Source organism: Citrus clementina, unplaced genomic scaffold, assembly GCF_000493195.1.
Source record: "Citrus clementina cultivar Clemenules unplaced genomic scaffold, Citrus_clementina_v1.0 scaffold_5, whole genome shotgun sequence".
Taxonomy (NCBI): Eukaryota; Viridiplantae; Streptophyta; class Magnoliopsida; order Sapindales; family Rutaceae; genus Citrus; species Citrus x clementina.
Window position 1 is genome coordinate 10,267,003 of NW_006262201.1, and position 27,513 is coordinate 10,294,515.

The 27,513-nt window shown below is 38.7% G+C and overlaps 1 protein-coding gene and 1 non-coding gene across 2 annotated transcripts; one reads left to right on the forward strand and one right to left on the reverse strand.

Moving 5' to 3' along the window:
• Positions 1 to 14,969: 14,969 nt before the first annotated feature.
• Positions 14,970 to 16,946, reverse strand: LOC112097893. The gene is made up of 3 exons (XM_024183485.1): positions 16,256 to 16,946; positions 15,567 to 15,997; positions 14,970 to 15,515 (listed from the first exon to the last, which is right to left on the reverse strand). The coding sequence occupies exons 1-3, from the start codon at positions 16,944 to 16,946 to the stop codon at positions 14,970 to 14,972; spliced, it is 1,668 nt and encodes a 555-aa protein (XP_024039253.1).
• Positions 16,947 to 22,503: 5,557 nt separating this feature from the next.
• LOC112098746 lies at positions 22,504 to 22,610 on the forward strand. The gene has a single exon (XR_002905855.1). It is a non-coding gene; the product is annotated as a small nucleolar RNA R71 (small nucleolar RNA).
• Positions 22,611 to 27,513: the final 4,903 nt, after the last annotated feature.

Sequence of the window (27,513 nt, forward strand, 5' to 3'; positions counted from 1 at the left end):
TGAAGCAGTGGGAGCCAATCCAAACAGTCCGTGGTGAAGAGTAAAAGCTGATCTACAAAGCAAATATGTCAGGATTGAAATTTTCAAGTCTGGTGAAATTTGAAATAGAAAAATTCGATGGGAGAATTAACTTTGGCTTGTGGCAAGTTCAAGTCAAAGATGTGTTGATTCAATCTGGGTTACACAAGGCATTGAAGGGGAAGCCATCCCCTGCTTCCAGTAGTGGCTCTGGAAAAGCTAGTATAAGCGATGAAGATTAGGAAGATTTTGATGATGGAGCTGCAAGTGCCATACGACTGTGTTTAGCAAAGAATGTTCTTGCAAATTTAGGAAAAATTCCTACAGCGAAAGAACTTTGGGAGAAGCTAGAAAAGTTGTATCAGACAAAGAGCATCTCAAATCGGTTGTACCTGAAGGAGCGATTTCACACACTGTGAATGGCTGAAGGTACAAAAATTTCCGATCACCTCAGTGTTCTCAATGGTATTGTGTCAGAACTTGAAGCCATTGGAGTTAAAATTGAAGATGAGGACAAGGCGCTTAGGGTACTATGGTCACTTCCAACTTCCTACAAACACTTGTTACCTACTTTGATGTACGGGAAGGAGACAGTAGATCTTGAAGAAGTTACTAGTACTTTACTCTCAGAAGAAAGAAGACTAAGTGGTGAAAGTACTAAAACTATAGATGTCTCAGCTTTGGCAGTTGTAGGGAATTGGCAGAAAGATAAATCTAAGAAGAAAGAAGAAAGGAGCTTTGGCAGTTGTACAACCGCCACTGAATACATGCAGCCACTACTATATTTTATTCTAAGACAATAACCTTTTGAAGAAACTAGAGCCCATATCATTCCCCACCCCTTAGAATCACCTTGTCCACAAGGTCAAAGTGCCCCATTCACTTAACCAGTATCGGGTGGTGTGAATGGTGGAGGATCTTCAATCATGAACAGTTATGGCCTTTGGCAGTGATGGCCAGGAACGAATTTCTCATCACAATAATAACATAGCCCTTTTTCACGTCGAGCCCATACTTCTTGGTTAGTCAACCGCTGGGTAGGAGGAGTGGTGGCATTGGCTGTTTGGTTTGCCTTAGGAGGGGGGGCCTAAGATCCCAGCAGAACTATTTGGGATTGGTTGTGGCATCACGGAAATATGTGGTGGTGCAGAAAAGTGTTCAGTGCAGCGATCGAGAGAATTCTGCTCCTCAATCAGTCTTGCCACACCAATGGCGTCAGCTAAGGTTCGAGGTTGTTTAATCTTAACATCAAGTCGTATGTCGTCTCGCAACCCAGCAATAAAACACCTTACAAGAAACTGCTCAGGGAGGTTATCAATGTTGTGAGAGAGTTTTTCGAAGGCTTCTTGGTAGGCTGCCACCGTTGAAGTTTGTTTGAGACGTGTTAAAGCTTCGGATGGGTCTTCATAATCCGTTGGTCCGAATCGTAAGAGCACTGCCTTAGTAAATTCTGCCCAAGTTAGTGGACCACGAAATTTCATTAACCATCTATGCCATTAAAGAGCGATCCCCTCCAAATGGAATGAGGCTAACTGTATATGTTGTTCCGGGGCTACATTCTTAAATTCAAAGAATTGTTCTGCCTTATAGATTCAACCAATCGGATCCTCTCCATTGAAATTTGGGAAGGTTAGTTTGAGATGGTGGTGGTGGTTAGGAAGGTTTGAGGAGGCAGGCTTTACGACTTGGTGAGAGGATGCTGTAGGTGCAAAAGGATTAACTTCAGAGGCAATTCCATGTGAGGCTTGGGAGGCACGAAGAGATTGGAGCTCCGATAATACAGTTTGCAGAGTAGCATGAACTTGGTCTAGGCTAGACTCATGACGACCTAAGATTTCTTGAACCTCATTTCGAAACTCAGCGTTTGATTGATTTCGGGTAGCCATTTTCCCGGAAAACCGGCTCTAATGCCCTGATACGAATGAATTTAGATAAGAAGTAGAAGTCGAAGAAGTTAGTGATAGTTTAGTTTCCAGTTTAGAAAGGGAAGTCAAAGAATTAGAGAGAAGAATATGAATTGATTAGAAGGGGAAAGACAACTTCATTCCATTCCTCCCCATTACAAGTCCACTAAGTCTTTTAAATAGACCTGTACACTCTGAAACTAGAAAAGAGGAAAAACATGTGCAAGTCCAGCAAGCACTACACTTGAAAATAGGAACATGAACACTTAAAATGGAAATGTGCACAACCGCCACTGAATACATGCAGCCACTACTATATTTTATTCTAAGACAATAACCTTTTGAAGAAACTGGAGCCCATATCAATTTGTTACTTGACAAATTGCTTGGAGAGATCCTGGGAGGAAGCTCAATTTCCTAACAACAGAGAGGAGGAAGGAGAAGACTGGCACAAGATATCTCACATTCCCCACATCGAGTTGTAAATTCTTCGAATGTTTGCAATTACTATCACCCACTGGTAATTTCTCCTCCTCTATTTTACTTTATTGTTACTTGTAATGAAACTACTAATAATTATTATGATTATTATCATCATCATCATCTTTTGAATTAAAATTATATATTTTGCCAATGTTTCATAGGAATAAGCAATAATTTCTAATATTTTGATATTCACATTGAACATAACTATTTACTTCATTGCACGATAACTTGTTATGTGAAACTTATAGAGAGACAGAATTTCTGTGGTACTTTGTAGTAATGTTGGAAACTAAAGTATTAGAATTTGATAAAACAAGCTCAAGCACTGGATTCCCCACTACTAATGGGTTGCATTTTTATTTTATTTTAGGTTGACTTTGAAGACTCTATGGAGTAGGCTGGCAATGGAACTACTATGACTATGGTATTGTGCAACGTTTAGTTGCCGGTGCTATGTTTCAATTGAGTATGGATAGCTGCCTGGACGACATGATGATTATTATTGCATGATATTAAGGTGCTAAGATCATCATTTCTATCTTGTTTCATTCTTTGATCAGCTTATCCTCTATAAGCATACTGAATTATTCTAATAATATCATTTTTTCACCCAATTTTCACTGTTGGTTGTAATAACAATTTCAGGTTCTTAAAAGGCTACAAAGCAAAGCATACGTGGGCTGATATGCTTCCGTGGAGGAAGGAATTCGGTGTTGATACTAGTATGCAGGTAACCACAGTTTATAATTTGAACAAATTTTGCTTTCTCAGAATACCCTTTAATATTCGCTGTGTTTCTTTGTGTTATTCAGGTTATCATGCTATGTAGAGTATCATCTTCAAGGGTGGTAAGAGCCCTTGCAGTGAAGTTACCTGCTCGTGCAACGCACATTCATCGGAGTACAATTTTGGATTTTCAAGGTTTTCATGTTTAGTTGCGATTAAAATGCTTAGTCACTCATTCCTAATCTTTCCTGATTTTCAAGTTATTTAGGTCCATAAACAGTTTTCACACATGTTTCAATGCTAGTTGTAATAACGATTTCATATATTGCATCTCAAAAGTGCATCACGTTTGAAACAACTTTTGCGGTAAAGCTTTAATGCTTGTACAATGGCTGTGAAGAGGCACATTCAATTCGGTACGCTTTGGTGCAATGTCCTAATGCTAATATCATGTTGTGTATATTTAGTTTGCTATTAAAATTTAGGTATAAAATCTTAATCTGCAATAAATCATTGTGTACAAAGTTTTCTATTAATTATATGGCGACCAAAATTTTAATTATCTTAAAATATTTTGTAACTCTCTTTTACTTTGCTTGTACAGAGTACCTGTTTTGGCTGATATGTCGAATTCGTAGAAATTCATTTCCGTCAGTTTCCATTGGTGCGAGCACATACAGAAACAGAGCTCTACTTCTTGTGGTATTATGCCTTTGTTTCTTCATTCACCATATTTCTTCGAATTCATGCTCTCATTAAGAAGGGAAATTGTTGAGGAAAGTTCTTGTCTTAATTAAATTACAGGTGATATGATATGGCTTGAATTCAGCATCTCGTATCGCGATGATTTTTTGTCCACATGAGATGCTGTGATTCTTGACATCAGGATAATTCAGGTCAATTTTTAGTATCAACATATATCATCTTCTTGGCTGTTTTGCCTTTAAAGAGCAAACATTAGTAAAGTTGTTTTTGTTTGTGTAAGTTATCAGGTTAAGGAAACCACGCAGCTTATTAAGGCAAATGTCAGAATGAAGATTGTTCACCACACCTGGGACGTATGATGGCTTTATATATTATTGGAGCTCCCCCTTTTTAGAGATATCTCAGGAAATTTGAGTAGAGCTCTCCCAATAATTCTATGCTCTCATTTGTTTGTAAAATCATCTTCTTATATTGATTGTGTTTCCTTGTGTTATCAGGTAGAGTATCATCTTCAAGGGTTTCAAAAAGTCTTTGCAGTGAAGTTTCAACCTTATACAATTGCTGTGAAGAGGCATATTTTGAGTAATTCAGTTTCAGATTTTCAAGGCGTGCATGTTTAAGTAGTCTCGATTAAAATATTTTAGTCACTCATTCTGAATCTTTTCTAATTTTCAAGTTCCTCAGGGCCACGGCCAATTTTTCAAGTCTGCATGTGGCTGCAAATGGTTGATGGTCATAAAATTATCTTGAGCCTTAAGGCATTGCGTTTGAGCGCACACAGAAACAGAGCTAAAGGAAAAGAAATTGACAGTAGACGATGCTCTAAATATAACAAAGTATATTTCTACTTCTTATGGTTATTTTACTTTTGTCTCCTGTCATCATATTTGATTAATTGTTCGAATTCACACTCTCACTCATTATTTAAAACCATTTTCAGGTGGCTTGCAAGCTCATTAAGTTAACGCAGAAACAATACTCAAGACAAAGATGAGCAAATTGAAGGTTATAATTGCATACACAACATGATTCTGAATTTGAATTTCCATGAATAACTATTTGGCTGGTGCAGATATTCTTGAAAGGGCGTTAAGCTACCTTATGAAATTGGAAAGTTATTATTGCTTGAATGCAAGCACCATCTTCTGTTGCCAAGGCTTTCCCCACATGATGAGATGCTGTGATTGTTACCGGACCCTTGATTATTTATTATCTCAGGTGTTTATCATCAACTACATCATCTTATTCACCATTTTGGCTATGTGCAAAGATTAAAATTTAGAACACTTGTTTCGGTTTCTTGTGTAATCTGGTTATTAAGGGAAATGTAAGTACAAAGGTTGTTCAGTGCAGTTGGCATGGCAAGGATGATGATGGTGAGGAAGATTGTTCACAAGCCAAATAGAGCCCTCCATTTTGAGAAATCTCATCCTCAAATTTGAATTGTTGAGCATATGAAGTGATGTTAAAGCCTTAATATTAAGTCTTTCTGAAAGTTTCATTTGAATGAATTTTCGGAGATTGAATATTCATACAGTGAGTAAGAAATTAAGCACATATTTGCGATTTGGGTCGTTGGTGAATGTTTTCCTTTAATATTTGTACACACCCATTTCATAGTAAAATTTTCTTCATGTCTTTGACTGTGACGTAGGCTAATAGCTGTACCATGTAACATTATTTGCTACATACCAATTTTGTACAATCAAGAATGCAATTTTGTAACTATTTAACTCTGCTTCCGCAAACTTGCAGTATTACAAGTGACATCTTGCAGAATTCTTTTTTTTCCTTTGTCTTTCTCCGTTAAAATTGGCACAAATGGAGGCGATTGGCTTCATTTTTGATCCTGTAAAAGGTGCTGGGAGCAATGTCATTTGTACCCGCAAGTTGTAAATCGTCGTAGTTTAAAGAATCCCAAGTTGCCATCCAAAACTAAAGAAATTGCAAATTAAGTAGTTCTTGAGAAATGATATATTTTGAGTTGCTAATTATTAAGTATTTCATTCAAAAATGCAGGGGCGGACCCAAGACTTAATATTATCTCGGGTTAATTTTTAAAATTTATATTTTAAAGCGAATATAAAAATTTATAAGTAGAAAGAAGTACATTAAATAAGAAGGAACACCAAAAATCTTATCCCTCTAAATATGTACTATAGACAAAAATAACTATAAAAAATAATAGAAAACAAAAGGCAGCTCAAATATGAAAACATTATTTTTCACTTATAAAATCTGACATTGCAACCTATGATAACATGTAATTATATCAGGATTGAAAAATTAATTAATAATTTCAAATTAAAATAGCTTAATACATGCAATTACAATCAATTAAAAATTTCAAATAAAACTTTTTATACTTGAAGTAAAGTACTAAATTACCAAACTTAATAAATTAAACAATTAAAATTTATTCGTCATTTCAAATTGTAAAAGTATTATTAGTCAAAAGTTTCAATAATAAATTAAACTCAATTAAGCAAAAATGTATTTTGGTATAGTTGTTTTTTTGTCAGACACTCTAACTCTCTTTAAAAAACTAGATGTTGATGATTCTTCTACCAAAATTTCCTTAAAATACTCAAATTTTATTTTCTAACTTGTCTTCTTAATTAATATAACTAATAAATAAAATCTAAAAATTCACATAAAAATTTTATGAAAATATTGATAATTGTTATTATATATTGTTTCTATAAGTACTTTTAATATTAGTGACGATGTTATATTACATTGACATTTTTTTTCAATTAAAAGTTTTTAAAAATAAATTAAAGCAATAATAAAATTTTAGCTCCCTAGTGTTTTCAATCTATTCAATAAATATATAATTTAATCATTTTATAAAATAAGTCACTAATTTCAATTGAAAATTATATAATTGAATTAGGGACATATTTATAAATAAAATAAAAACTCTATTGTCATATAAAATTGATGAAAATGTAAGGGTAATTGGGTTGGGGACATATTTGAATATAAAATAAAAACTATATTGTTATACTAAATTGATAGAAATATAAGGGTATTGAGTTAGGGAAATATATGAAAAGAAAATAAAAATTCTATTGTTTTACAAAATTAATTAAAAAGTATGGGTATAGATGACTTTTTTTGGACTAGATCGGGCTACAGCCCGGTCTACCCCACGTGTGGGTCCGCCACTGCAAAAATGTTCTCGTTCCCACAATTCTTAATGTTTAGAGTGCATCATTGCTCCACTTCTATCATAACAGCATGAGAGAATTTAACATAATATTGAGAAAATGATTATTTTACCCTGATTATAAATGATTATTCTACCCTTAACATGAAATAACTAATTTGCCCTAATTTAATGACAAAAAAAAATTAGATGACTGCAATATAGTTATTAAATAATAAACAAAACAAAAGAAATCAAAATTAAAACTAACATAATTAAAAGAGACCTTAAGAGAAAACCGCACTTTAATCAGGTTCACAAGGGATGGGGCCGGTACCTGTACCCGCGGATCGTGGCGATGGCGGATTGGAGCTTATTATCAACTCGTTTAAGAATTTTAAATTTTAAAGTTTTTTTAAACCTTGAATTGTTTTGTTTATTGCTTAAATGATAAAATTTGGTGGTAGTTTGATACTGTGTTGTATGTTGCGTTATTTTAGCTCATTTTGTTATTTTGGGGCAATCGTTGGTGTTAAGTAAATAAAAGCACCAGGTCGCCCATGCTATTATTTCCACCCTGGCATGGATCACCTCAGCCAAGTGGTACGAGCAGAACACGATGACCAACACGAGTACCAACCAGGGGAATATACCGACCAGAGGTATATACCGAGGCAATACACATCCCCCAAAAAGCGGGAACATGATCTCACAAAATCACGGTAGTTGCGCTTTTCCCAGAACCGTTGCGGGAGACGCGAGATCCCACATTTGCCCATAATGTAACCGTTAGAGTCCCATGAGGGGCTGCCACCACCCGAAAAAGGAGGGATGAGGGGAAAACGGACACGTGGAACATCGGCTATAAAAGAAGAAGAAATCGATGAAGAAAGGGATGAAAAAACTGAAAGAGGGGAAATGCTGCCAAATTGCAACCAGACCATTTTCTTACAAACTTTGAATAAATTAGAAACCATTTTTGAATCCAAATTGAGCTGTTTTCCGGTAAACGCCTTGTGCTAACTTAGGCATCGGAGGGTTTACGCAGGTTTAGCAAAAGAAAGGAGGGTGATTCCAACCCCAGTGGTTCGAGCAACAGTTGATAACATACACGTTGGTGAAAGAATCTGGTTGGTCAAAGGGCGAGCAGATTTCAACATCAACATTTTGGCGCCGTCTGTGGGGAAGCTGGATAAAAAGCTACCACCGAATTAGTAATTACCGGAGAAACAGTGAACGGTTAGACATGGATGTACTAAGGAAGGACGCTGTGAGGGAGGATAACGAAGCTGGGGAGACAATCACTCTTCGGGAAATAGCAAATGAAGCCCGGGAGAGGATGATGCAAGATCGATGGAGCGGATGGAGAAACAAATGGAGACTCTCGCGACCATACTGTATGAGTTGAGGGATGAGCGGAGAAGGGATTGTGAAACCCCCGTGGGGAGAGACGATGTTGGAGCAGAACCCAGCCTCCGAAGGCGTAGAGTCGAGGAAATCCCTCCGCCAGCAGACCAACCTAATGGGGTGCATCCCCACAGGAGCATTGGTCAGATTCTAGGAGAACAGGTAGATGAAGGGAGGGATCAACCTCGCCCCAGACGGGTACTGGAAACGGATGGCCGAGGGGCCAGTGTTGATGAAGGAGAGCTCAGACAGAGGCTGCAGAATGCCGAGCATGAGCGAGATCAGATAGCTGCGCGTGATCCTGACCGTGCTGTAGAAATGGAGGGAGAGGTGCGCAGATTAGCGCGAGTGATAGAGGAGATACAGGGCAAGAGGAAGCCCCCAAGCTGGAGAATAATGCTAGATGAAGAATCTCCGTTATCAACTGAAATCATGGGTACCGTAATCCCAAGAGACTTCCGCTTCCCCGACCTCAAATACTCCGGGCGAAGCGATCCGTTGGTGCACATTGAGCGTTTCAACGACATGACGGGTGTGCAGGGGCTCACACCAGCTCAGAGGTGCAGGGTGTTCCCATTGACACTAGAGGGACGAGCCCGAGAATGGTACCGCAAGCTACCCCGAGCAAGTATAAAGTGGTACGAGCAGATGTGCCAGGAGTTGGCCGAACAGTTCCGAGGAGCAGTAGCCCCAGAGGACGACATAATGGAACTGATGGGGATGAAACAGGAGGAGGATGAATCCCTTCAGGATTTTGTTAAGCGATATCACCGAGCCGTACTGGATCTAGGAGCTTTTAATCACCCGCAAGCGCTGAGGGGATTAAAAGAGGGTGTAAGAATTGGCCGACTGTGGTATAACTTAAGAAGCCCCCTAGTGCAGAATTACTTGGCGGGATATGAGCAGGCGAGGCGAGATATAGAAATCGAAGAGGAGAAATTGGCGAGAATAAAAAGTGAACAGCTGGAAGAACTGAGGCGAAAGGAACGGAGAGCCCCGAACGGGAGCGGGTCGGGAAAGCGAGCTGGGGAATCTTCAGTAATGGGCGGAATATCAGCTCGGTCCCGCCCTTACCCCATAGCTCCGAGATCACAACAGTTCCAACACAGCCGGGCTCAACCTCCCCGCCCCCCGTTCCCAGAGCGGCAGCGAGAATTCAGGCAGACGGTGGCCCACCCTTACCACAACAATCCCAGAGCGTTAAATGCAACTAATTCCAGGTCTGGACGACCAGAGCAGCTACCGGCTACACCAGGCCGAGGCGACATCCACGATAGCCGAGCAGTTCAATTGGTTGACCAGAGCATGGCATATGGACAGTACACTCCATTAAAAATATCCATGGAGGAACTGTATGAGAGGATCGAGGGACGAGGACTGCTGTACCCACCAGCCCCTATAACAAAACCTGCTCACCGACGGGATAAGAGCAGATTCTGCAAATTCCACGACACTCACGGTCACACTATCAGCCAATGTTGTGGCCTAAAGATTCAGGTGGAGGATTTAGTGAAGAACCGATACTTGGATGAGTACGTGGATAGAGTGTCCCCTGTCATTGAGTCACAATACACAAGGGATGAAGGAGTTGTGAGGGGTCTGGAGCATGAACAACCAGTTATCCGTGTGATAGCAAGAGGGCCAACATTGGCCGAGGATTCGAACAGGGCCCGGAAGAACTATGGGAGATACGCCCTGACTAGCAAAGAAGTGCTTTTTAATTTGCCAGCAACCAAGAAGGCAAAAGTGCGGCAAGTTCCCATTATGTGGACAGATGAAGATGAAGAGGGTATCTTATATCCTCATGAGGATGCATTGGTGATTAAGGCAATGGTGGCTGGTATAGAGTTGCGACGAATACTAGTAGACACAGGCAGCTCGGTCGACATCTTGTTTAAGTCAGCTCTAGATGATATGGGGATTGCAGACTTGAAATTGGAGCGGACAAATACATCCTTAAAGGGATTTGGAGGGGGACAGCTAACTCCCATGGGGATCATCGAACTCCCGATTACTGTGGGGTCAAAACCGTTTGAAAAATCGATGATGTTGGATTTTGTCGTAGTAGAGGAAAAAAGCCCCTACCAGATGATACTGGGGAGACCGTTCATGAGGATAAGCCAATGTGTAATGTCCACGCATTATTTTGCGTTGAAGTACAGAGTAAATGGAGTTGTTGGCATAGTAAAAGGCGATCAGAGAATGGCGAGGAGCTGCTATGCTACAGCGGCCAAGGAAACGCTGCAGGTTACCTCTCTAGATAACCGAGGGGATTCAAAAAATGGTCACCAGGAACCTGTCGAGAAGTTGGAGGAAGTCGTTATAAGCAAGAATAACCCGAGCAGAGTGGTTAAAGTCGGGTCAGAATTGGGCGAAGCGACAAAGGGTGAGCTGGTGAAGTGTCTACAGTCCCATGCAGACATATTTGCTTGGTCTCATGAGGATATGCCCGGAATTGATCGAAGGGTAGCCTGCCACAAGTTGGCGATCAGGAAAGGAGCAAGGCCAATGAGGCAGAAAAGGAGGTGCTTCAACCAAGAAAGGTACGAAGCCATAAATACCGAGGTTGAAAAACTGCTGAAAGCGGGATTTATAAGGGAAGCCAAGTACCCGGAGTGGATTTCCAATGTAGTACTGGTAAAGAAGGCCAACGGGAAGTGGAGGATGTGTGTGGATTTCACAGATCTTAATAAGGCATGTCCGAAGGACAGTTTTCCCCTACCAAAGATAGATCAATTGGTAGACTCAACAGCGGGTCACAGTCTGCTCATCTTCATGGATGCCTTTTCAGGATACAACTAGATACCCATGGACGAGCAGGATGAGGAAAACACCACCTTTATAACTAACATGGGTTTGTTTTACTATAAGGTGATGCCTTTTGGCCTGAAAAATGCAGGAGCTACTTGTCAAAGGTTGGTGAACAAGATCTTCAAGCCCTTGATCGGTCATACCATGGAGGTATATGTGGACGATATGATCACAAAGTCCAAAAAACTGAGGGATCACGTGAAACACCTGGAAGAGACCTTTGAATTACTGAGGAAGTATGAAATGAAGCTAAACCCGGAGAAATGTGCATTTGGAGTCAGCTCGGGCAAATTTTTGGGATTCCTGGTGAGCCACCGAGGGATCGAAGCCAACCCAGAAAAAATACGGGTGGTAATAGAAATGAGATCCCCTCGAACAGTTAAGGAGGTGCAGAGCCTTACAGGGAAATTGGCAGCATTGAACCGATTCATCTCGCGGGCCACGGATAAATGTCACCCTTTCTTCCAAACCATAAAGAAAGGGAAGAAGATGGAATAGACATCAGAATGTGAGGAGGCGTTTGGGCAGCTGAAGGAGTATCTGGCCCATGCCCCGTTACTGTCAACTCCGAGAAAAGGTGACCAGCTGTTTTTGTACTTGGCAATCTCAAAGTGGGCTACCAGCTCAGTGTTAGTCCGAGAAGAAGAAGGGAAGCAACACCCCATGTATTACACTAGCAAAGCCCTGGTAGACGCAGAAACTAGGTATCCATTAATGGAGAAATGGGCACTGGCTCTAGTGACGGCAGCACGAAAACTGCGACCATATTTTCAGGCCCACCCGATATTTGTGATGACTGACCAGTCTCTTCGGCAAATGCTCCAAAAACCAGATGCATCAGGGCGGTTAGTGAAGTGGTCCGTGGAGCTAAGCCACAGGCCCCGAGGAGCAATCAAGGCCCAAGCACTGGCTGATTTTATGGCTGACCGTGTTGAACTAGGGGAAGAGGTCCAAGAGAAGCAGCCAATAGAGTAGGAGAAACCAGAGGGGGTGTGGCTGGTAATGGTTGACGGATCATGTAGTGAGCAAGGATCTGGAGCAGAAATTGTGATACGAAGCCCAGAAGGAACCGAAATAACGTATGCAGTGAAGTTCAAATTTCAGCTCACAAACAACCAAGCTGAATATGAAGCCTTTATCACCGGGCTCGGACTTGCACACGCTTTAAGAGCAGAGAGGGTAGAAATTCACGTAGATTCCCAATTGGTATGTAATCAGCTCAATGATCAGTTCCAAGCAAGGGGAGAGTCTTTATTTGAAGAAGGCGAAGCAGATGGTTGGGCTTTTCCAAGAGGTAGAGGTAAAGCAGATATCCCGGAATGAGAATTACCGAGCGGATATGTTGGCTAGGATGGCCGCAATTGCAGATCCGAAATTACCTAAGTCAGTTCCACTAGAGGTAAGGACCTCGCCAAGCATAGGGGAGGAGGTAGAGGTGATGAGAGTAAGCACTGGAGAATCCTGGATGGACCCGATTCGCGCATATGTACGCGATGGAGTTTTACCAGAGGACAAAAGGCAAGCAAGAAAATTAAAATGCCGAGCAGTGAGGTACACGCTATTAGATGGAGTGTTGTACCGCCGAGGGTTCACTTTGCCCCTTTTGAGATGTTTGGATGACGAAGAGGCAGATTATGTACTAAGGGAGATCCATGAGGGAATATGCGGCAATCACTCGGGAGCAAGAACTTTAGCCTTCAAGGCGCTCCGGCAAGGATACTTCTGGCCAACCATGCATCAGGATGCGAAAAGGATGGCAAAGAACTGTAAAACCTGCCAAAACTTCTCTGAGGTTCCTGCACAACCCCCAGAAAAGCTGACCACTATGACATCCCCATGGCCTTTTGCTCAATGGGGAATCGACTTGATTGGTCTGTTACCTAAGGGCCGAGGAGCGGCGACACATGCAATTGTGGCAATAGACTACTTCACCAAGTGGGTAGAAGTGGGAGTCCTCAGCCAAATCATGGAGAGAAAGACAACAGATTTTATTTGGAAGAATATCATCTGCAGATACGGAATCCCCTATGCCATCATTACAGAAAATGGGAGGCAATTTGACAACGGTAACTTTAGGGAATTTTGCCGAAATTTGGGGGTGGACCTGAAGTTCTGCACCCCCGCACACCCCCAGGCAAACGGACAAGTGGAAGCGGCCAACAAAGTGATAAAGAAGCTCTTGAAAACTAGATTGGGGAAGAAGAAGGGAGCTTGGGTTGATAAACTACCGGGAGTATTATGGGCCTACCGAACAACTCACAAAACCGCCACAGGGGAAACCCCATTCGCTTTAGCTTTTGGTCATGAGGCGGTAGTCCCAGCAAAAATTGGAGTAAGGACACATCGAATGGAACCTTTCACTGAGGAGCAAAACAACGAGCAGATCTGCTTAAGCCTGGACCTGCTTGAGGAGAAAAGGGATGGGGCCTCGCAGAAAATGGCCCAGTGTCAACAAAGGGTCATGCGTTATTACAACAAGAACATACGCGTGAGGCAGTTCCGAGCAGGAGATTGGGTACTTAGGAAGGTGAACCAAAACACCAGGGATCCTAACCATGGCGCTCTTGGCTCGAAATGGAAAGGCCCATACAGGGTGGTACGAGCCACTGGACCAGGAGCTTATAAGTTAGCGCACCAAGATGGACGAGATGTGAAGAGGTCGTGGAACGCCGAGCACTTGAAGAAGTATTTCCAGTAAGCAAAATTATTTTTGAAGAAGTTATTTTTGTTAACTGCATGATGGCTTGTTGCGCCTGTATATATTATGTATTCTTGTAATACATTCAAATTTCAAATAAAGATGAATTCAGCATGAAATCCCCCTGCTAGCAAACCCAATAAGAATTTTACTAAGGCAAGTAAGTGCCTGTTTCTGCTCGGTCAACGAAAGACCATCAGATAATTTTATGAGAATTTTACTAAGGTAAGTAAGTGCCTGCTTCTGCTCGGTCAACGAAAGACCAGCAGCTAATATTGCAAGAATTTTACTAAGGCAAGTAAGTGCCTGTTTCTGCTCGGTCAACGAAAGACCAGCAACTAATTTTACGAGAATTTTACTAAGCCAAGTAAGTGTCTGCTTCTGCTCAGTCAACGAAAGACTAGCAGCTAATATTGCAAGAATTTTACTAAGGTAAGTAAGTGTCTGTTTCTGCTCGGTCAATGAAAGACCAGCAACTAATTTTACGAGAATTTTACTAAGGCAAGTAAGTGCTTGCTTCTGCTCGGTCAACGAAAGACCAGCAGCTAATTTTACGAGAATTTTACCAAGGCAAGTAAGGGCCTGCTTCTGCTCGGTCAACAAAAGACCAGCAGCTAATTTTGCGAGAATTTCACTAAGGCAAGCAAGTGCCTGCGTCTATTCGGTCAACAAAAGACCAGCAACCAATTTTACGAAAATTTTACTGAGGCAAGTAAATGCCCACCACTCTTGCTCGGTCCACCAAGGAACCAGCAGGCAAAATCAGATAAATTGTCCGATTATTTTGCAGAAACAATCTATAAACAAAAACCAGACAAGAAAGCCAATAGAGAGCATCTAAAAATTTATAAATGTTCAATTGTTTGCAAAATAAATGCGAATCTAGAGTTTATACAAAAATAGACTTAAAGATTAGGAGAGTCAGCGGCTCCAGCAACTGAAGGATCAACTACCTCGGGAGGTAAAGGGTCAGCAATCACAGAGGTGGGAGATCAGCAATACCGGAAAGAGGAGGCATGGACCCTTGACCCACTTCGAAAGCACGTCCCCCAGCTTCCCCCTCCTACATCCTATCCAAAAGAGCCTCCACCTGATCCTGCTCACCCTGTTCCTTATCTGCCTGGCCAACCTCTGCCATATACCGCTGCACTCCAGCTTCCAACTTGCTCATGTCCAGCTCGGGATATTCTTCCTTAAGCACAGACATGATGCACTTATAGGAGAAAGCAACCCCAGAATCATACTCGGCATCTAGCCGATCGTCTACATCAGCGGATTTGCCTTTCTCCTCAGCCAGCTGCTCACCCAAGGATTTGATTTCCCCCTCAAGGGCGGTCCTCAGAGTATCCTTTTCACTTTGAGTAGCCTGAAGATCAGATTTCAAGTCACCCAACTCACCCTCAAGTTTGGAGGAAGTGGACTCAGCAACCGCAACTTTCTCCTCTAGCTCCGCAATCTGCCTGTTCAGCTCGGCCAGCTTCTCCTTCGAGCGATCAGCAGACTCAACCCTCTTTTTCAAGTCCTGGTTCTCAGCTTGAAGCTTCCTCTCATGGCGCGTGATCCTGTTCTTGTAACAAGATATTATGGTAGCCAACTTGAAGGAGACCCTCTGGACAGAACCAGCCAATTAATTGAGATTCATGCTCTCAATGTCCTGGACCATCTTGGGCCCCACCGACTTCCCATAGTCCCTCTGATACGGGGTCAGGTAGTCACCCTGATCACGAGTCGGAAGAGGGGAGGATCGGTCCCCAGAGCGGGTGCTAACCTCTGAACTCTTGTCAGTAGTTTTATCCCCGACACTCTTACGAGGTGGTGGAGGGGGCAGGGTAGGAACAGAAGCCTTTGAAGGGCCATCACTGACTTTCTTCGGAGGAGGAGAAGGGTTGCTGGAGCTGCTCAGAGCCCGACCGCGCTTTCTGCTCATTGCACTGAGGATCTTGTTATCCATCCCGGCAGCAATGTCCACTAAGCCCGAACCGACCAAGTTTGTTGGTGACAGCAGGTCTTGGCAGGTTGACGCGTTCACCAGAGTAGTTTCCACCTGAAGCAAAGGTCGGTCCTCAAGTTCCTTAATCAAACCCCACAATTCTGAAAGAACAAACAAGGTTAAAAAACCAATAAGTGACAAGTCGAGAAAAGATATAGGCAAAAATGGACGACCTGGGGTGACAAAATGTGTTGGGAGGTAAATATCACCACCCAACGAATGAGCTGCTGGACACCAACTTCCCCCAGCAAAGAAGAATTGGTTCTTCTAATTTTTGTACGAGGAGGGGAAGCCGGTGATTGGTTTCCTCTTCGCAGAGCTCGACATGAAATAGTACCAGCTTGCTTCCTTCAGGCTACTCCTCAGCTGATAGAGATGCTTCACTTCAACAAGGGAGGACTCCTCTGATCCACACCTCTCCCACAGCACAAACATTGCTGAGAGAACCCTCCACCCGTTGGGATGTAGCTGACCTGGGGCTAGGTGCATGCCACCCAGGATTTTAGCAAAATAACGTTGAAGGGGCAGCCGAGCTCCTAATTTGAAACTCTCCAGGTGCATCGTCACGTACCCCCGCGGAGGCCGACTAGGAACATCATCTTTCCCAGGAACTACTAGGAGAACCTCCTCAGGAATATTGTAAAGGTTCCTAAGCTTGAACAGATCAGTTTGGGTAGTGGAACAAGCTATGTAGTCAATAGGATAAGAGTCCGCCTCTACCCTATGACCGAGGTTCCTTCTCTGAGGGGGTACGCTCGGTCCGGAACTGCTCCCCTCACCATCACCAGCTCCTTCAGGGACCCCAACCCCATCAAAGCTGTGATTCTCACCAGAGCCCGACGCAGGTCCACCTCTATTCCCTACGAGCTCTACTTCGAGGGAGGGAGAAACAGCCAAGGGGCGTGGGTACTCAAGGGTATCCCTACCATGGGAGGGGTCTACACTACTAAAGGGACGTAAAAAATCAGTGGGTATTGACAAATTAAGGTCTGAGTCCCCTGTTTCCTCGTCACTCTCTTCGACAATCAACTTCCTTTTCCGATTCGACATATTGGAATCCCAAAAGAAAACAAAGCAAACTCAAGTATACGGATATAAAAGGGGTGACACAGAACCCAATCAACAGCAACCAGAGAAGAAAGTAAAAGCAATACCTGGATTGAACGGGCACTAATAGCGCGGCCGTGACAAAAGAAAAACCCAGCAAATGGATACTCCAGATGCGGGAAGTGTGAGCAAAGTTCATAGAGGGGGTTAGTTGGCGACGGAGAGACGAATAGCAAAACGATGATGATTTCAGTCTAGGGATTTGAAACGAAAAGGGGGAAATGAAAGCGTTTAAGTGATGGGGATGACAGCTCATTCACCGAATATCGAGGACAGATAACCCATCATTTCAAATTTCAAATACGAAGAGTCTGGAGATGCCACGTCACTAACCGTTACCAGAGACCAGGCCAGATGCAAGCCCAGATATGCAATGTATATGCTCATTTAGGCCTATGCTCAGGTCGGATTCTCCCCAAAAGAAAATTGGTATCTGAGGTCCGTCCCGATAAACAGAAGACCAGATGAGAAGCTCCCCGGGTCGGTAAGATTTGACTATCAGTTTCTACTCTTAACTCATTCCACTCGCGAGACTAGAAACTGGGGGACTGGTGTTAAGTAAATAAAAGCACCAGGTCGGCCATGCTATTATTTCCACCCCGACATGGATCACCTCAGCCAAGTGGTACGAGCAGAACACGATGACCAACACGAGTACCAACCAGGGGAATATACCGACCAGAGGTATATACCGAGCCAATACACATCCCCCAAAAAGCAGGAACATGATCTCACAGAATCACGGTAGTTGCGCTTTTCCCAGAACCGTTGCGGGAGACGCGAGATCCCACGTTTGCCCATAATGTAGCAGTTAAAGTCCCATGAGGGGCTGCCACCACCCGAAAAAGGAGAGATGAGGGGAAAACGGACACGTGGAATAGCGGCTATAAAAGAAGAAGAAATCGATGAAGAAAGGGATGAAAAAACTGAGAGAGGGGAAACGCTGCCAAATTGCAACCAGACCATTTTCTTACAAACTTTGAATAAATTAGAAACCATTTTTTAATCCAAATTGAGCTGTTTTCCCATAAACGCCTTGTGCTAACTTAGGCATCGGAGGGTTTACGCTGGCAAAACCACCGGCGTCTCTGATCCATTTTTGGTGAACGCAGGTTTAGCAAAAGAAAGGAGGGTGATTCCAACCCCAGTGGTTCGAGCAACAGTTGATAACATACACGTTGGTGAAAGAATCTGGTCGGTCAAAGGGCGAGCAGATTTCAGCATCAACAGTTGGTAATGGTTGCAGAAGAGGAAATTTATGATTCGTTTGATTTTTCAATAAATTATAGGACCACAGCGAAAACAAATGTGGCGGTTCGCCTTCTTTGGCCCCTGGTAATCATTCACCATTCACTCGTTATGTCTTGTCTCAGTTGTTTGTTTGTTACTGTTGAAAGTTTCAAGCAGATGGGATTATATAATTCTTCTTTAAACACGACGTCGTTTTTGTTCGTTAAGAGCCCAATGATAATTTTATCATTCTTACATCAATAAAATTCTAACGGCATGATGACAATAGTGTAGAAATGATACATTTTTTAAATAGATAAAAGCCTATTTAGTCTCTGTATTTTGAGATTAGTGTTCATTTAGTTCCTGTATTTTTAAAAATGTCTCGAAACATCCATACCATTAAAGTATTGATACCTCTACCGTTACTTTTTATTTATTTTGCCTTACTTTTACAATATTACCCTTTTGTAATAATTTTTTTCGACATTAATAAAAAGAAAATAATTAAATTACCAATTTAACCCTAAAAAATTAAAAAAATATATTAATTTTTAATTGTCATAAATTGTCAAAATTGCATGCAAACTACCAAGTGTGCAAATGGTGCTTGCAAAAAAATTAATATAAATTTTTTTAGGGTCAAATTAGTAATTTAATTATTTTCTTTTTATTAATATCCAAAAAATTATTATAAAAGGGTAATATTGTAAAAGTAAGCTAAAAAAAAGTAACGATAGGGGTATCAATACTTTAACGACAAGGCTATTTTGAGATATTTTAAAAAATACAAGGACTAAATGGATATTAATCTTAAAATACATGGACTAAATGAGCTTTTACCCTTTTTAAACATCAAGTAGAATTGTTGTAAAGAAAAAAAAATGTGTTTTTTGTATTTTTGATAAAGTCTAAAACATCAAGTGATCAGTGAATATTTATCTTTTAAGTATTTCATTCAAAAAAATTTCCATTCCTAGACTATTTGAGTTGCTACCAAAAGTGTGAATTTTTTTTTTAATTTTAATGATGAACCTCAATATTTGGGGTGAATATTTTAGTATTTAAACTTAATGGTCAATAATAGGCCCACTATTGGTAGTGGAATTTTTATTCCAATACTATACAATTTTCGTATGAGGTGGTCTTGAGCTTATCTCAACCTCAAAAGTCAAAAGCTAGTTCAATAAGTGAGATTTTTTTCTCACACTTATAAAATCACCACGAGCTCCTCCCACAACCGATGTGGGATAATCCCAACAATCTCCCCTCACTCATCAGGTCTTGGGTTAGAAGCATAAACATCCATTCTCCCTATTAGTTAGTTGAGATGTTGGTGAACCTGAGCTTTGATGCCAATGTTAGATGGTCTTAGCCTCTCTCCGACTTCAAAAGATTGCTCAAGGAGAGATATTTTCCCTCATATTTATGAAGTCATTATCAGCCTCTTCCAATACCGATATCGGCTAACCCGACATTTCTCTCTCTATATAATACATAAGTTGGATAATTTTCCAATTTAACCTTAACGTATGGACCATTTTTTGTCTATATTGATTATGGGGCTGACAACTTTGGTTATCAGGTAGGCAAAAAGAAAAGTCATTGTCTCATTAATTCATTTGGTCATTTGAAAACGTTGTGGCTCTGTTTTAGTCCAGTGTCAATATATAAATTTATTATGTCATGACAAACTTCAAAATCTAATTTAGACTGCGACTTAAATAATTGTAATTAGTAATTTATTATATCTGCCGGATATTTTGTTAAGGAGAAAAAAAAAGAATAAAATCAGTCCCATAATGATTTTAATAAATATCATACTACAAAGAGAATATGCGAAAGATAACTAAGAGTGCATTTGGGATTGAGTTTGGACAGTTGTAGGTTAAAAACTACAACAATGAAGTATTTAGTATACACTAGCTGCTGTAACTTAAAAGTTTTATTGATATGATTTTTCACTTGTATAATGGTGAATCTATTATATCTTTAATAATTTTATCAAAATTATTACTTAAAATTTATATTTACTACATATTATTAACTTTTATTTTATAGTTACAGTTTTTTTTACAGCAGCTATAACTTTTAAGCTACAACAACTCAATCCCAAACGTACCTTAAGGAATAAAGCTTTTCTACAATGATTTATAATATTGCTTTTGGAGAACGGTTATGAAATTATATCAAATTACTAAGAATTTAGTTAACCACACAAGAAGTCTATTTTGTTGACTTTTTTGACGAAGGTATGTTCTTTCTTTCTTGCTGCTCAAACTGCTTTGGTGGTTTCAAACAACTCAGTCTTCATCATGCTATTGCTGTCAAGATTAGAGAAATCAGTGAAAAGCTAGATGATATTGCCGAACAAAAAGATTGTTTCAAATTTGTTGAGAATGTGAGTGACAATGTTAAGAAACCACAGCGACTACCAAACACCTCTTTGATTGATGAGAGGAACATAAAAACTTAGGAGGCGCATAAAATATATTTGGTATTGTTCATATATACGGTACTGATCATGGATACAATAATTTTCACATATATGGCGCTATTCACAAGTATGACATTGTTCACATATATGGTACGATGACATGACATTGACCGATAATGAAGCAATATCCTATTGGACCAATGATGTGGCATTGATTGATGATGTGGGGTTGATCGATGATGTGGCAACATCTTATTGGACAGAAATGCTGATGTGGTGATGACCGATGATTCTCTCTCCATCTTGTGTTTTCTACATATTTTAGTAAAATTATCATTTTACCCGTAGTTCAAATATGAGTGGCTAGTTTAGTTTCAAGCTTAGGTTGAAGGTGAAATCTCAACATGATCCATGGGCTGAAATAGGTGAGTTTATTTTCTTTTCCTCTCTAATTTATGTGATTGTTTTGACTCATTGTTGACAATAGTGTATCCATTCTAGATTTTGCACGGTATATCGAATCCCTAGTGAAAGATTGTTACTGTATGGCACAATGAGCACTTAGCACCATATTAATTAGAGAGAAAATTTCCCTCTAGTATTTTGTGGGTTGTTTTGACTTAGTGTTGACAGAGAGTGCATCTACGCTATTTAGTGGATGGTATTGCCACGTTATTGACAGAAGAATTATTATCGTCTGGCACGCTGAACACTTGATACCATATTTATTAGAGTGAGGATTATGAGGAGTGGAAATACTCTCCCTCATGCATTAATTGGAACTAAAAAGGAAATATTAAGCATATAGTGGATGTTGAGTGTGAATCCAGAGATTTAAGCATTTCATTTACATTGTTTTCATCTTTAATTCATTTCTGCCTTTTCATTTTAAATCTTGAGATTAAAAAAAAATTCACTTCCAACCAACTCACATTTACACCTAGAAAATTAACCTTACGAATAATTAAATCTACATTCTCATGGGATCAATACTTGTGTTGGTTAATTTTATAATCAAATGCTATTGATGTCAATGTGTAATTGAACACAACAAGTAATAAAGTGATGATATTCAAGATCGTCTCTATAGGAATTGATGTCACTTGAAATGCTATAGCAATCACAATAGTGCAACTAAATTCAATTCGAAGTTAACAAATGTAGAGTGGGTTGTATTGTAATTAACGATTATGAGAGAATAAAGTAAAATAATACTATAATGAATTAAACCAAATTAAATGTGTCTAAGATTCAATTGAGACTATGGTAGTTGAATGATCAAACTTTCCTTATGGGCTGACTGCTTTTCATCATGTTAACACCAGTTGTTACGGCAAGTGCTGCAGCACTGGGCAAAATTAATCTGCATCCTCAGCTATCGCATATTGGAACTCTCATACCCTTAAATCTATTAACAATGACCAGTTGCTAATCTACTTATGGTATGGCATTATGATCCTTTAGTCTCTCCACCCTATAAGGTGAGCACCTATATCAAAGTCATGTTCTTCACTACAGTATAGACAAGAAAGTTCAGCAACTTGCTTCACTAATGCTGGAGCAGATGTCATGGCCTTTACCATGTTAGTCAATGAAGTTACTTACCCTGATAAGGCTGTAATTGCATCTATGTTATGTAACCCTGCTGATCCTCTTGCTGCTGGTTGCCTGGTTGATAGCCACTGATAATTATTATTGGCAATTCTCTCTAAAATTTCATAAGCTTCGATATAAGATTTGGATAACAGGGCTCCATTTGCTGAAGCATTCACCATTAATCTAGTACTAGGATTTAACCCATTGTAGAAAGTTTCCAATTGAATGCAACAAGGAATGCCATGATGAGGACACCTTCTGAGCAGTTCTTTGAATCTTTCCCAAGCTTCATACAAACTCTCATCTTCAAGTTGATGGAAAGAAGTAATCTCATTCCGCAACTTTGCATTTTTTATCGGTGGAAAATATTTCATTAGGAATTTATCAGCCAACTCATTCCACGTAGTGATGGAATCAGGTGGTAACGAATTTAACCATGCTCTTTCTCGATCTCTTAAGGAATAAGGAAAAAGCCTTACCCTTAAGATATCTTGTGTTGCTCTAGTAATCTTAAAAGCATCACTCACTTCCAAGAACAATTTAAGATGGAGATGAGGATCTTTATTTAGCAATCCATTGAATTAACCAACTGTTTGCAACATTTGAAACATCACTAGCCTCAACTCAAAATTTGCAGCTTCTACCTCAGGTCTGATTATCCCAGGGTGTACAACTTGAGGAGTTAACACGGCATAATCTCTAATAGCTCTGTCTCTATCATCAGCCACATAAATAATATTGTTATTGTCTGGTTGTCTTTCGTTAGCATGTTCATTCTACTCTTCTTGAATGTTGACTGGTTGTAAGGGCCCGTGAGGGTTCAAATTTTCCACATCCTGCAAATTATTCATGCCTAAAACGGCTTTTGAATTCCTTTGTATTCTTCGCAGTCTCCTGACAGTCCTTTCAATCTCAAGATCGAATTGGAATACAACAGATTTGTCTTTACGCATGCACGTATTGATCTGCGAACCAATAGAATGAATTAAATCAAGTTTGGCACTATCAAGATTTACTTCACACTTTAAAAATAAACAATCAATCCCCGGCAACGGCGCCAAAAACTTGTTGGTTAATTTTATAATCAAATGCTATTGATGTCAATGTGCAAATGAACACAACAAGTAATCAAGTGATGAATATTCAAGATCGTCTCCACAGGGATTGATGTCACTTGAAATGCTATAGCAATCACAATAGTGCAACTAAATTCAATCTGAAGTTAACAAATGTAGAGTCGGTTCTATTGTAATTGATGATTCTGAGAGAATAAAGTAAAACAATACTGTAATGAATTAAACCAAATTAAATGTGTCTAAGATTCAATTGAGACTATGGTAGTTGAATGATCAAACTTTCCTTATGGGCTGACTACTTTTCATCATGTTAACACCAGTTATTACGGCAAGTGCTGCAGCATTGGGCAGAATTAATCTGCATCCTCAGCTATCGCATATTGGAACTCTCATACCCTTAAATCTATTAACAATGACCAGTTGCTAATCTACTTATGGTATGGCATTATGATCCTTTAGTCTCTCCACCCTATAAGGTGAGCACCTATATCTAGTGTGTCATAAATCTTAACTTCAAATATAGCCCTTATAGAATTCAAGATAACTTAATCCAGGAAACTTAAATTAAGATCAAGTAATACTCTAATAATGTCCGCTAAGACATGCCTTTTTACTGCTCTATCTTAATTGGAACTATTAAATAGGTGGTCAACCAAAATAACAATTATATTAATAATAACTGCTAGAGTATAATGTTACAGCAATGACATAACAAAACATAAGAACAGTCAAGAACCCATTAGATTGTTTGTCACTCAACTACAAGCAAATCTAGTTCATTATTCTGAATAAGAAAAACAAACATAAATATGTTGTTCACAGGATACAAATCCAAATAATTCTGAAAGATTCCTCAATGTTGCCGAAACAACACTCTTCAATTCTGATCTTCTTCTCCTTTCCTTTCTAATGATTCTAATGATAATTCCCTTGCCGCCTTTCGACGTGGTGTACGCCTCCCTTTTATACTGCAAACTAGGGTAAACAAAAGTCTATGGGCATGCATGAGTTAAATTAGGAAACATGCAAATCACGATTCTGCAGCTGACCCGCGCCTGAGTTTTCTCCCGCATTGCTCCCAGATTGCTACAGCACTGATTGCTCTAACATCTGCTACAACACTGCACTATTCTCGATTGTACTTTACTTCTTTTGCGGCCATCTTCTTTCCTCCTCTTGCTCATCTAATGTCTCACTATCCCCTCATGAATTAAGACTTTTTAAAAACCTACAATTATGCACCTGTTTTTAGCACAAATTGCTTTGATTCAAACAAAACTTATTAAGACTCAACTAAAATGAATGTTTATGCAAAATATAACCAAAATGTAATAAAAACACCTTATTTGTTCTCTAAGTGATCTTGATTTAAGTCTAGAATTTATGTAATAACTCTCATTTCCTAGAGTTATCAATTTGTCACCACAAAATCTATTTTATGATAGATTCGTGCATTTGCGAGTACAATAAAATTTACACAACAAAAAGCAGGTAGCGTTTGGTCCTTTGAGGATCATGAAATTTAGAACCAATCGATCTAAGAATTACATGAAAGTGCAAAATAGGGAATCTCTTATGCTCTAAAAGAGTAGTAAAAGAACAAAAAAGAATTTTAGATAGTGATATGTGGAAGGTAGAAGAGATTAGGAAAGGTCTTTTGACTCCTTTATTGTTGAGTTATATTGCTTTGCCGTCCATGGTAAAACGATTCTTCACATATTGTGTTGTCTTTTCAAAAGACTACAACATGTATAAAGAGGAACTAATTACCCTATAGATGATTTAAGGTTACCTTAATATAGGAGAAGGCAAAGAGATGGAGATCCAATCCGATCTAATAGTAGTAGTTTATTTTAATTTTTGTTCATTTGATTTCATAGTAGTAGGTTTCATTTTTTTTTTGTTTAAAATTAGAAAAATGAACTAAAATGAGATAATTTTGAAAAAGAATCAAAACAAAAAAAGGCCCAAAATTACCCTTGTTCCGAACATTATCTGAATCCATCATAATTGACCTAAATTCAATTTTAACTCAAACCCAGCCTCGGCCTCATATAATTATAACCTGATCCGATCTAAACTCAACCCCAAAGTTTTGATTTAATCTAATTCAATCCGAATATTCCAAGCCAATCAACTTAAAACCCAATTAAGTTGATCCAAACCCAAATTTGTACACTCCTAGAGGGGACCATCACCCTATAGGCTTTGAAAATTTTTTGAGGTTTTTACATGAAATATTAAAATTAGGTATAAAAAGACTAATTTGACCCTCGAATAGTTTATATAAAAACTTTAGATATATAATGAAACTTTAATTGTATATTTTGTGAAATAAAGTCAAAGTAACATGATTGTTTGATTTTTATTTGTTAATTATTTTTTATAGCCTTTTTTAAAAGTTTGTAAGTTTGGGCCTACCTCTTGATTTTTATTTTGTTCATTTTGTTTTCACTTGCAACAGTAGTTTCAATTATCAGTCACAAAATCCTCAAATTTTGGAATCCCGTACATGCTAGCTATAAATAGAAAAAAAACTGTCTAAAATTAATACCCAGCTAACACTTGAAATTTAAACTTGGGCCTCATGAAGATTTACCCTGAGCTTTGCCCCTGGATATGGAGCAAAATATTAGTTTTGCTAGTGAAATTGCCAACTATGTTTTTCTTTTGTATTCTCCGCTTAGGTAAGAAGAAATTTCCTACAACTTTTGTGGTGAATATCTTGTGAATATATGACAGTTTAATCTTTAGTTGCCAATTGTTTAAAATAAAAAAGGGAAAAAGGATATTTATATCTCCAAGATTTTGAGAAATAGTCACCAACACCCTTCTAAAAAGGACATCAAGACTTCCTTTTGACCATAATACCCTTTATCTTTAATATCTCGAAAAATTTAACTTGCAAATTTTTAATAAACAGAAATATTATATAACTAATATAATCTATGTAGTAGATTAATAATATTAAAATATGTAAATTATTATATTTATTTTAATAATATATTTGTATTTATTGTAGAGATTTTATATAAATATTTGTATTAAGTACATTTTACAATTAAAAAAGTCTCACATACTAATAATGTTAAAATTATTATTTTCATAATAATTTAAATTTTAATACATTTATTTTAATATTATATTTCTATTTATTATAAAAAAATTAAAGTTATTTTTGGGAATAAAGGTAAAGGGTATTGTAGTAAAAAAAGAGTCTTAGTGTCTCTTTTTGAAAAATTAGGAGTATTGGTGACCATTTCTCCAAAATTTAGGAATATAGGTGTCCTTTTCCTAACAAAAAATGACACTTTTGATAGGAGATATAATAAGCTTTGTTCCTTAGAAAAATCCATCAGATATATTATGCCCGCGGTTGCTATTGTTAAAAATAAGTAGTTCTTCTTTTTGTATATTAAAATAGTACAAGGGTGGATAATATTTAAAATATTTTTTAACCTTTATCTTTTTTGACATTCGAATTTTAAACTCGAGAAGTCAAGCAAATAAACTTCTTGAGAGGTTAACTAAATTCTTAGTAATTTGATATAATTTCATAACCGTTCTCCAAAAGCAATTTTATAAATCATTGTGGAAAAGCTTTAGTCCATAGTTATCTTTTGCATATTTTCTTTGTAATATGAGGTAAGTCCGTAGACCATAGTATGATATTTATTAAAATCATAATGGGACTGATTTTATTTTTTTTTTCCTTCTCAACAAAGTATCCGACTACATATATAATAGATTACTAATTACAATTATTTGAGTCGCACTCTAAATTAGATTTTGAAATTTGTCATGACATAATAAAGTTAAATATTGACACTGGACTAAAACAGAGCCACAGTTTTTTCAAAATGACCAAATGAATTAATGAGACAGTGGCTTTTGCCGACCTGATAACAAAAGTTGTCGGCCATAATCAATATAGAGAAAAAATGGTCCATACGTTAAGGTTAAATTGAAAAATATAAAAAATAAATTTCATTTCTGATGAAATTTGTAATGGATTTATTACTAATTTTATCAAATTCTTATCAAATATTTAAAAAAATATAAAATCACTTAATTGATGGTATTATTAATTTTCGTGATTATTTTTAATATTATATTAGTTCTTATTAAATTTAATACAATCAATAATGCAATAAATCGTTAAATGGTTAAT